The 11,642-nt window shown below is 52.7% G+C and overlaps 1 protein-coding gene across 2 annotated transcripts in view; it reads right to left on the bottom strand.

Annotated features, from left to right (window-relative positions):
* Positions 1-7,446: 7,446 nt before the first annotated feature.
* Slc43a1 (solute carrier family 43 member 1) overlaps positions 7,447-11,642 on the bottom strand; it is a 27,495-nt gene continuing 23,299 nt past the window's right edge. For both annotated transcript variants that reach the window (XM_090347663.1, XM_090347662.1), the window contains exons 13-16: positions 11,606-11,633; positions 11,318-11,391; positions 9,247-9,370; positions 7,447-8,165 (exon numbers count right to left, since the gene is read on the bottom strand). In XM_090347663.1, coding sequence (XP_090203789.1) covers positions 8,019-8,165; positions 9,247-9,370; positions 11,318-11,391; positions 11,606-11,633 — 373 coding nt within the window. In that variant the 3' untranslated portion in view covers positions 7,447-8,018. The remainder of the gene's footprint in view (positions 8,166-9,246; positions 9,371-11,317; positions 11,392-11,605; positions 11,634-11,642) is intronic.

Below are 11,642 nucleotides of genomic sequence, written 5' to 3'. Positions count from 1 at the left end.
TTTTTTTGGTTTGTTTGTTTGTTTGTTTGTTTGTTTCTCCTAAGTCTACTCGGGACATTTTTTTAGGGTGCCTGGAGAGAGAGCGAGAAAGAGCTTTCCTCTCCACCATGGACCCTGTGTGGTGATGATCACAAGAAGTTGTTTGGGGAAAAAAAATTTATTAAAAAAATTCTATTATTTTATCTCCTGTTTAAAACTACATCGAGATATAGATATACATATATATATATATGTTTGGACATATATATATATATATGAGATAAATGAGGGCTTAATATGGAAAGGATTTCAGGAGTTGGAGAGTTAGGGAAAGAAAAGAACTATGTCAGACCATGGAAGAGCCTCTGCTGGCTGCAACTGGTTCTAGGAACTTATACCATCACCAGAAGCCAAGAGCCCCGTGAAGATTTGGGGTGACCCTTCTGTCTCAGAGAGGTAAAGTCACACAGGCAAGGGTGTTTGCTTATGGCACCTCATCTCATTTGTCCAAGAAAGCAGCCACAGCCTGGGATGTCAGAGAGCTGAGGAAGTGAGCCTGGAGGATGGGGAGGAGAGGGACAGACGTGCGCCTTGCAGAAGGAATGAACAGTGCCCCAAGTTTGAGGAGGAGTAACTTAGACACTACCATGACACAGCCAGGCTTTGGGTGTATCTGGAGAGCTCATTTCTTCTTCTGCTTACTCCTAGAGCAGCTCACCTTTGCCCCTTAGCCTGAAGGTCCTGGTACAGTGCACAGCGTGGCACCGCTCCTCACCACAGCCCTGTGTTGTGTACCTCCTTGGAGGTACAAGCTGGTACAGAGAGGTCAGGTTAGAAGCCAGGGTGCAGATGAGCTGAGGAGCAAGAAGTTGGGGTGGCCCAAAGCTTCATCTTTTCCCACGTGTAGTGCTGAAGTTGGGCGCAGGGAAGAGTCCAGGCTCAAAAGGACAGGGACATGGAGTAGGACTGAATGTCCGCAGAATCAACTGAGGTTTGGCAGTTAGAATTGAGGGCTAAGAATCCAGCTTGGGGGGATTGAGGGTCGCGGGTGCCACAGGATCCTGACAGTTTTGATGAATGGGGAAGGCCAGGATGGTTAGAAGAGGACTAAAGATACTAGGGAGTCCAGAGCCAACATGGAAGGCAGCCGGGCTCTGGTGATGGGCAAGTGAGAACTCTTGAGTCTGGGGTCTTACAGGGGCTGCTGTCAGGCTGGCACTAGGGAGGCTTGTGAATGGAATGGGGGGGGTCAAAGAAGCCAGGCAGAAACATGGCTGGAGGAGGGGCTGTTAGGCCTGGGCAGGGGGAGGGAAATGCTGGTAAATCAGAGGCAGGCTGTCCGGGTCACAGAATTATCGTTGTGAAATATTCATGGGCCTTTGGTCCAGATGCTATTTCAGAACAGTGAGCGCAGGAGGAGTGTGTGAGCCTCAGGAAGAAGCCTAGAGCAGTTCTGCTCCCCACCAGCCCCCACTGCTGCCATCACCAGCCCAGACAGACCCACGGACGCCCCATCACGTGTGTGCCCACACTATCCAGCTCCCACTCTCACACACTCACACAAAGCAGAGCTACACGCAGCACGTGAAGACACACCAGCCACCCACGGGTCCTGCTAACAGACAGATGCACCCCAGATACTAACATGCATACACACCCTCTTAATCAGGGCCCAGTGTGGAGACTGCCCTGCCAACCCCCCCCCAATCTCACACACAGACACCCCAGAATCTCTCTAAACAACCCAGATTTGTAGCTCTGAGACATGCACCCCAAAACAGATGGGATCTACCTTCAAGGCCATCCTGCCCCCCCCCACCAATGAGGAAATTGAGGCAGGAGAGAGGAAGGGGCTTGTTCAAGACTCCTCTGAAACAAAATCTGTTCCTCACCACCCCCTTTCTGTTCATGTGACCTCACTCGCCATTCTTTTCATCCGCCAGGCACCCAGGCTGGTTGTAGTTACCTCTTCCCTTCCTCTAATTTCATCTATCTACTTGCTAACCCAGCCCCTCCTCCTGGCCCTCGTCCATTCTCTCCTTCCTATCCCCCACCTCCCCGCTCCAACTACTCATTACCTCATGCCTAGAATATATATATATATATATATTAAAAAAACAGCAATAATCCTAGCATTGGTTTTCCTGCCTCCACTCCCCCCACCATTCCATCTCCCCTGCCCACCATGATCAGAATCATCTGCCAAAAATTCACATTATGTCACCATGTCACTCACTTGGGAACACATGCAAATTCTCTATTGCCTGCACATTAAAGATACAATGTCTTACTGAAACATCAGAGACCATTTAGAGTCCAAGATCTACTGTTTCTCTGTCTCTGTCTCTCTGCTCGGTGTCTGTCTGTCTGTCTCTGTCTCTCTTTGTCTCTTTGTCTCTGTGTCTCGGTGTCTGTCTGTCTGTCTCTGTCTCTCTTTGTCTCTTTGTCTCTTTCTCTCTGTGTCTCCGTGTGTTTGTCTGTCTGTCTGTCTGTCTGTCTGTCTGTCTCTCTCTCTCTCTCTCTCTCTCTCTCTCTCTCTCTCTCTCTCTCTCTCTCTCTTTCTGCTATGAACCAAGACTTCCTCTCCAATAAAAATGTGTGTGTGTCCTACTGGCCACCAATGATTATGTACTTGAAACCTACAAACATTTTGAATTCTTCACAAAATTCCTTAATTTCACACACACACACACACACACACACACACACACACACACACACACACACACAGGAAACTCTCTCCTCCCACTCAGATTCAAGAACCCTTCTTCCAAAGGCAAGACTGCACCTCAGACAGCACAACCAACCAAAAAAAACCCAAAAAAACAAAAAACAAAAACAAAAAAACCCTGCACCTCAGGCCAGACTTGGGGGACTCTACTGTCCTTCAAAACAGCAAGTACAAGCCAGAGTCTGGCTCGGTCCATGCAGTTGGTTGCCCCCTACTGGCCACCTTGAGTAGCACAGCCCGACAATGTCAGTCCCTGTAAACGGAGTGAGCAGCTAAACCCCTGGGGAGGGGAATAGAACTGTGCCAGATGACCAGCTTTATAAGCCCTTAAGCCTCTCAGGTTCTTACACCCCCGGCCCGCCAAGGTGGGGGTGAGGGAGCGCTCAGCTTTGCTTTGTGAGCGGCTGGCTCCCCACTTTAGCCTAATCTGTGAGAGGACTCCTGTGAAATCACTGGCGAGGCTTCCAGCACACCACTGAAGGGAATTTTTGCCTACCAGATTCTGGAAGGCTTCAAAGCCAGGGACAGTCCAGGTGGCAAGCCCAAGGTCCAGCCAGGCTCAGGTTTCTACATGAATGTTTAATGTATCCAGCCAGACCTGTCAGCTGTTCTGAAACCTGAGTATCCCTCTCCTTTCATTTTTGCACATGATGCCCTTTCCCACCTGGACCCCCATGTCTGGGAGGGGGCAGACCTGGGGACAGCTATCCAGTGGCCTCTGTTAAAAATGGCTTAAGGGAGTGGATGGGTGAACAATCTGATTATTCTCCCACTTAGTAGCTGTGTGACCTTGGACAAGTGACTTGCCTTCTCTGAACATCTGCATTTGATTTTTACTTATTTTGAAAGCAGTAGGCAAGTCAGTGCCTGCCAAAAGTACAGTAGCGCATGGGAAAATGACCTGCGTGATGCTTATCATTATCTTTCCTGAAGTCCTGTCTCCTTCCTGGTCTCTTTTCCATGGTGGGGACTTGATTTGTTTCTGCCATCCCTTGTCAGACTCAAAAGGCCCGCCTCAAGATCCCTTCTCCTTTCCCCTCCCCTCCTGCAATGGAGAGGTAAGAAAGTGAGTGAGGCTGGTGGAATAAGAGGGGAAATTGCTGGGCACCCGTGGCTCATGGAGACTGAGATCTGAATGAAGATCTTGGTTTGAAGTTCCAGCAGGGAAGTCCTTAAGATTATCATCTCTAGTTAACCAGCCAAAAGTTGAAAATGGAGATGTGGCTCAAATGGTAGAGGTACCAGCCTTGACAGAAGAAGCTAAGCAAGATTACAAGGCCCTGAATTCAAGCCCCAGTAATGGGGGTGGGGGAATAAGAAATGGGAAGATGGAAGCCAGGCACGGTGGCTCACACCTATAATAATTAGGAGGCTGAGATCTGAGGATCAAGGTTCAAAGCCAAACTGGGCACAAAAGGACCTGAGACTCTTATCCCCAATTAACCTTAGAAAACCGGAAGTGGGACTTGGCTCAAGGTAACCTTGAGCTGAAGAGCTCAGGGGCAGCGCCCAGGCCCCAGGCCCCACCAAAAAAAGGGGGGTGGCGGGGAGATGGCTCGGAGAAAAGGACAGCTACAGCCTGGTTACTTATGTGCATGTGGGTGTGGACACATGTCCACACACACACACACATGCATGAATGCACACTGGGCTTAAACTCCGGGCCTAGGAGCTATCCCTTGGCTTTTTCACTCAAGGCTGGTGCTCTACCACTTGAGTCACAGCTCCACTTCTGGCCTTTTGTGTGATTTATTGGAGAGGCGAGTCTCATGGACTTTCCTACCTGGACTGGTCTTGAATCTTGAACATCTCGTGTAACCGGGATTGTAGACATGAGCCACTCTGCAGCTGCTTGTTTCCTTCTCATCTCCTTCCTTCCCTGCACCCCCCATGTGCCTGGCACCATCCCACTAGAAATAGAGAGGCTATATTGTGCAGAGGGGAGCAGGAGGAGCCTTGGGGGAAAGGGGGTTGTGAGAAGTGTCCTCCATTCTTCCAGCCCACCCATCCCTCTCCCAGTTTCTAAATATAAGGGTCTGCGCAGTGAATTTAAGCAAGAAGTGGATTCCTGCATCAGGCCCTGGAATCTGCATTTTTAAAAAATCGGTGGAGGTGGATTCTACACCTAAAAGTTGGAGAAATACCTCTTCAAGGATGGGGTGATCTGTGAATGAGGGGGAGCCAGAAGAATGCAAAAGGAGAAAAGTTCAGCCCCCCTCTCTCCCCACCAAGGGGAAGGAGGGACATACTGGGTAGGAGTTTCAAAGACCACCCCACCCCGTGGAGAGGTGGATGCAGGGGTGAGAACAGAAGGGTGGATCACAGTCAAGGTGAGAGCAAAGCAAACAGCCGCCTTGGGGTCTCTCCCTGCTCTGCTCCTTCTGGCGACCTGAGGGGGGGAGCCCCCTCCCCACCTCCGGATTCCCACCCCACCCTCCCCAGGGTCCGGCGGGATGGCCAGTCCAGCACCCTTTTGACTTTGCCCCCCCACCCCAGCCCCCAGGCCAGGCTCATCTGCATAGAGTTCCAATTAACACCCTTTTCCCTTAGCTATTTGCGATCCCTGAACTCGCTCCCAGCCGGAGCCCCCCCCCCCGCCCCCTCCTCCCTGGGATCGAGGCCCCAGTTAACCCTGCCACCTCCGGGGCGGCTCCCTGCGGCCTCGAACCCGCCTGCCTGACCTTCCATGGGAGCTGGCGGGGGAGGGCGAGGGGTGGGCGGCGCAAAGGGGGGGGTCAATGGGAGGGGGAGCGGACTAGGGGATGGGGGGCGGGTGGGGAGGAGAGGCTGGCAGGGGCCTGCCCGCCCCCCTTTCTGGGTGGAGATGGGGAGGGGGGCTTCTCCCGGGAGACTCGGGCGTCGAAATTCCTCGTTCCTCCTTCCCCGGCCCCCGCACCCCTCCTCCCCTCCCCAGCCATCTGTTCCTCTCCGCAGCGCCGCGACAAACACGGCTCCGGCTCGTTTCCGCCCCTGCCCAGCCCCCTCCCCAGCCCCCCCACTCCCCGATCCCGGGGTGTGTGTGGGGGGTAGTGATGACACACCCCCCCTTTCCTCGGAGGCCCGCGTGTCCGCCTCCACCTGCCACCGCGCTCCGAGCCCAGCAGGGTGGGGTGCGGTGTGGAACCCCCCCCCCTGCATCACCAGGCGGGCTTGAAAGCTAGGAGGAATGGGTTGCGGGGGAGGGAGGTGTCTGGAGGCCGAGACCCTCCCCCTCCCCGTAGGCTTGGCATCCCGGTCCGGATTCCAGCCTGGGTCACCCGCAAACACGCAGCGCCCCCTGCTGCGCGCCCCGGATCCCCCGGAGCGCCCTTCGGGGGTGGGGGGGTGGGAGGACGGGGGAGGGAATCCCTTGATCTCTTCGGGAAGAGAACGAGGAGCCCCGGACCGCACCCACGAGCCAGCCCGACCATCCTGCCTGCTGGAGGATGCTGTCCAAATCTGAGTCTGTACTGGTGGGAAAAGGCCAGGTTGGAAGTGGAGGGTAGAGGCAGATTTGCTGTGGGACTTCCAAGGCTCTCCGTGGTTTTCTCGTTGGAAAGAAAAAAAAAAAAAAAAAAAAAAAACCTGGGCAGGGTAGTCTGTTTTACTAATTTCTCAATAGCAACTAAGAATGCTGCCTGCCAGCCCTTAACTGGGTAGGAGGCAGTGGGAAGGAAAAGTGGCCCTTAAGGCCACTTAGCTAAGGGAGGGAAACAGCGAAGTAGGAAGAAGCCTGGGGCTTCCTTTCTGCTGGATGGCCCAGTACAGGCCCCTAGCTAGGATCCTGCCAGGTTGCTCAGCTCCGCCACCCACCACTGTGTGCCCTACGGCTAAGTGCCTTCATCTACAGCACTGGGTGGCAGGGAGGCCTTAGGTGTCACTGGAGGAAATGAGCACCACCAGAGTAGAATAAGTAGATCCTCAACAAGCATCAGTTGTCCCTCTTTTCTGATCCCTTATTCTAGTCAGTAAGGGTTATGCCCCAGGCACAAGCAGGTGCAGAGCTGGTAGAAAGCAAGGTAAAACTGCACAGGGCCAGGAGTTTGGCCTAGTGGAACCTAGACCCAGGTTCAATTTCTTGGTCCTACATACCCAGAAAAAGCTGGAAGTGGTGCTGTGGTTCAAGTGGTAGAGCTCTAGCCTTGAGAAAGCCCAAAGACAGTGCTCAGGCCCTGAGTTTAAACCCCAGGACTGGCAATAAATAAACAAACAGTACAATGCAAAGAGGTGGTGCTTCAGCTGGCCCCAGAATGCACTGCTGGGAAAGTTTAAGTTGATTCTTAGCACTGCTTCCCCCCACCCCCCACCTCCACTCAGGGCTGGTGTCCCACCATTTGAGCCACAGCATTACTTCTGGCTTTTTTCTTTTTTTAATTGGAGAGTCTCACAGACTTTCCTGCCTAGCTGTCTTCAAACCATGATTCTCAAATCTCCTGAATAGCTAGGATTATAAACCTGAACTTTTGGCATCCTCTTCCTTAACATTCTTCAAGCATCCAGCCCTGATAACTCTTGTGGAGAAAGGACAGCTGGTTTATCTGCCCCCCACCCCAACCCTGGGAAACAAGAGGAAAGAGGTCAAGATCTAAGACTCCTCCCAGGTTAAAAACAGCCATCCAGCCACTTCAGAACTGACTGGCACTACAAGCACCTCAGGTAATGGCAACCAAGCCTGGGTAAGAAAGAGGGATGGGGGCGGTGCAGGAAGACACTCCCTGTTCCCACTCCCCCAAGGCACAGGAACACACCAGTCAGACTCTCACTTCCCTTCTTTATTTCCTCTAAGACCTGCAGGCAATAGCACGGAGGGAACCTGCCCTCCAGGCCCTGGAAGGGGCTTGACCCCTTCCTTGTCTCAACCCCAGCATCTCAGCCCTTTCCTCCGGTGGGGAAGGAAGGTGGTCAGGCACATGCGCGGGCACACGCATGCGCGGGCACACGTGCACTCCTTGCAGCTGAACCTTAGGAAGGCCTGTTCATTGACCCCATAAGCCCTGGGGAAGCACCAGCACAAAGTAAGCCTGCCTGTTCTGGGCCCCTAAGACAAAGTTCTGGAGACTGGGCAGCCTCAAACGCTGGCTTGTTCCAACCCAAAGAAGGTCCATTCCTGGTAGCACAGATGCTGTCCTCAGGCAAAAGAGTCTGCTTGCCCCCTGCTTTTTTTTTTTTTTTTTTTTTTGGCAGGTCCTTACAAAAATAGAACTTCTCTTAGTATTTATGAAGGCATGGCCCCTGGCTTGGCTTGCATAGGTAGAAAGTCCTCAAGGGCATTCCCTTTGGTTGTTGCAGCCTTTGTGGCTTGTCATCCAGCTTTCTTAGCCCCCAGAATCTATGCAGCCACTTTGGGGACACTAAGTGACTTCTGTGGGCCCGGCCAGTTGGTCGTGAAGTCTCTTTGGAGCTGGGCACGGTAATAGAAGAGGTAGGAAGGTAGGAGGAATCCCAGAAGGGAGAGCACCAGGAGGCCCACGTTCACCTTTGGGATAAGGAAAGAGAAAGTCAGATAGACACCGGCTTGTCCTTAGATTCCTAAGGGACGCTCAGAGAAGGCAGCCACGGGGGGCTTGTGGCTTCAGCTCTGGATCATAGCAAGTCATCAGTGGGCCATACCATGTTCCACCAGCTGCCTGGCAAGCGGCTGAGGGTCTAGCAAATGACAGTACCTAATTGAAAGGTGGTATTGTGCATGTCTGGCTGATCACATTGCTTCTGAGATAGGAACTACTGAGATAGGAACTACTGGTCTGGATGACCAGTGGAATCCCACTCAAGGAACCTATTCAGGCACGGACCAATAACCTGGGATAGATGCACAACCTGAAGGACAGACAGCCTACAAGTCCCAGGGACCCGGGCTCTCGGAAGCTTACTGGGTTCCTGTTCCATGCTGTATGACTCACGTTGGGTAATGTATCTGCATACTGAGTGCCTCCGGCTTGTGGCAACTGTGGCAAAGATTAAGTTCTTGTGTGTGTGTGTGTGTGTGTGTGTGTGTGTGTGTGTGTGTTAAAGTATACAGAGGGCTTTCACACATCAACCACCCAGTGAACAGAAGCCATCCCAGTCCTTGCGGGAGGGAGGCTTGCGGTGTGAGTGGCCCCATGGGGTGGAAAGATCAGTGTCAGGGAGGCGGAAATAGCTCCACACCAGGAAAAGTCTCAGATAACCATGGCACTGCCCTGTGCAGAAGTGGGGCCCTGCTAAAGAAGAGGAAACTCCTTTGGGGAGTGCTATGAAAAGAGAGGGGATGGGGTCAAGAATTCTCCAAACCTAAACCCAAGGATCAGGACAGCACTGGTGCACAGTATAGCTAAAAACAGACTCCGCTGCACACCCACAGTGGTTCAGGCCTGTAGTCTTAGCTACTAAGGAGGCTCAGGGGGCTTTCTGACGTGTAACCATCTTGGGAACCCTCAGCTTAGGGAATGCTGAGGTGTCTCCTGGCTGGCATGAGAGAAGTACGGGGTTCGATTACGTATATGCCCCAGGCCCTGACTCTCTTCCCACTACACCCAGGAAAGTGATTCCTGCTCCCCAACACCAAGCAAGGCTCTTACCCAGAAGGGCTCTCCATGCAAGGGCCCCACCATGGCCATGAAGAGAGGTTGCTGGAGCAGAGCAAACACGGCGCTGATGAGAGACTGCAGGCCTGTCAGTGTCCCAAAATGGTTGGATGGGAACCTGTACAAACAGCAAGCTCAGATCAGGGACACATGGGACCCACTCAGGCTCATGCCTTCCACCCACCCACTGCCCAGATACCGTTCTGTGCTTAGAGTTCAGGTTCAGCACATGCGCTTGGGCCCCTGAACTTGAAACCACCACTTGAGGGCCAGCAAGCTGGGTTCACTCACACACACACACACACAGTTGTGATAATGATAAGCAGCTCAACCTCTCTGGGTCTCACTTCCTCCACTAATAATGGGGACAGCACCAATCCCCCCAGGCTGTGTTTGCTTTCTTCTTTCTATGTTTACTGAGCTCTTACTATGTATCAGGCACTGTTCTAGGTGCTGGGCATAAAGCAATGAGTGAAATGGACACCTCTTAGACATGGTATCTGGCCAGATATCTATAATCCTAGCTCCTCAGAAGGCTCATGGTTCAAAAGCCAGACTGCGCAGGAAAGCCTGTGAGCCTTTTATCTCCAATTAACCAGCTAAAAGCTAAAAGTAGAGGTTATGGCTCTAGTAGTGAAGTTCCAGTCTTAAATGAAAAAGCTAAGGGACAGTATTCAGGCTCTGAGTGCAAGTCACAGCACACACACACACACAGAGCTGGCATTTGGACAGAACAGGTGGCAGGCAGACAATAAGCAAGATAAATACGTAGTAGTAGGGCTTACAGCTAAAGAGAAAACCAAAGCAGAAGGTACAGGGACCAAGGGGTTTGCAAAAATAGGCAAGGTGGCCAGGGACCAAGATCTCACCAAGAAGATGACAGGTAGGGAAAGACTTAGAGAAAGTGAAACTGGTAGTCTTATAGAATCAATCCAGAAGGATATTCTAGGGAGGGAGGGAGGGGGAGAGAGGGAGAGAGAGAGAGAGGGAGGGAGGAGAGTACAAAGGCCCTGAGCAGAACATGCTTTGGTTTCCAGTGCAGAAAGTGGCCACTGTAGCTAAAGCAAAGGAAGGAAGATTAAAGAGAGAGTAAGGAAACAAGCACGAGGGTCTTGGGGCCAGATCTGTAGGTCCTTTAGAGCTGTGATAAAGTCTTTGGATTTTACTCAGTGAGAGAAGATGGAAAGCCACTGAGTAATGTGTGTGGTTGGTTACCCAACCCATGTTTAAAACAGACTTGAGGGCAGGGTGGGGAAGCTCAGTGGTAGAGCGGTTGCTGGATGTGCATGATGCTGGGGATGGATCCCAGCATTGAAAGAAACAATGGAGGGAGGGTGAAAAAAGGTAGACTCCAGAAGACCATTTGGTGGCCACCGTAATCCCATGGAGAGGCAAGGGCAGCCTGAAGCTAGGTTACAGAGAGAAAGCCTGGGAGGAGTGAGAGGTGGGCTCAGAGTGGTACAGAGGAGTGGGCATGATCACAGATGGGGCTAGAGCAGAGAAGGATCCAGGTTACTGTAAGAATCAGAGCAAGTGTCCTCTGCCAGGACAGCAGTGACGTTTAAACCAGGCCAGAGGCTGAGTATCCACCCCCCTCCCCTGCCTGGAAGGAGGCCCTGGACAGTACTTAGCATCTTCTTCAGGCCACTGAAATGGCCTTGATTATCTCTCACCCACACAGGGGAGTCCCTCAACAGTGCCTGGCAGTGGAAATAGGGAAAGAGAATGGGGGAAGGGGGGCTCAATATGGAGGCACACAGCTGCTAGGAAATCCCTCCTGGGCAGGCAGGTGTGGGGAGGGAGGCAGGACGGGGCTCAAGTATCTCCAAAGCCAATACTCAGGCTCCCTGGGAGTCTCCCAGAAGGGCTGGGGGCTGGCCTGTGGGGGAAGAGAGCTCCAGATCTTTTGAAGAGCTCTGAGCAGGGCTCTGACCAGCCGGCTCCCAGATCTCCACTGTGCTCCAGGAAGGGTGGCTCCATGCCTTAAAGGACACCACTTCTGGGGGTCCTCAGCTTCTGCTCTGGGGATACCCTCAGGAAGGCTGGCTTAGCTTAAGTGGCTCACACAGCAGCGTAGAGGCCCCCACAGGCTGAATGGAAGAAACCTCGCACCATGGTGTGCAGGATAAAGGTCACCAGCTGAAAGCAAAGAGAAGGAAGAGATTAAAGAGAAGGTCTCCAGCTGGAGAGTGGGCGGGGCAAAAGAGGAACAAGGGCCTTATTGGACCATCTATTCCCACCTGGACCCCGCCCCCAACCCATCCCCTCAACTCCAGTGACTTCCTGGAAGAACCAGGCCATGGAAGAGAAGCAGGCTTCTTCCTGAAGGCAGGCCCTGGGGGAGTTCTGGTACCTGGAGGTGTAAGTTGTTGATGAGGCAGGTGATGCCA

Source organism: Megascapheus bottae, chromosome 16 (genome assembly GCF_031878675.1).
Source record: "Megascapheus bottae isolate mThoBot1 chromosome 16, mThoBot2.hap1, whole genome shotgun sequence".
Taxonomy (NCBI): Eukaryota; Metazoa; Chordata; class Mammalia; order Rodentia; family Geomyidae; genus Megascapheus; species Megascapheus bottae.
This window is presented reverse-complemented; position numbering and strand designations above follow the sequence as displayed.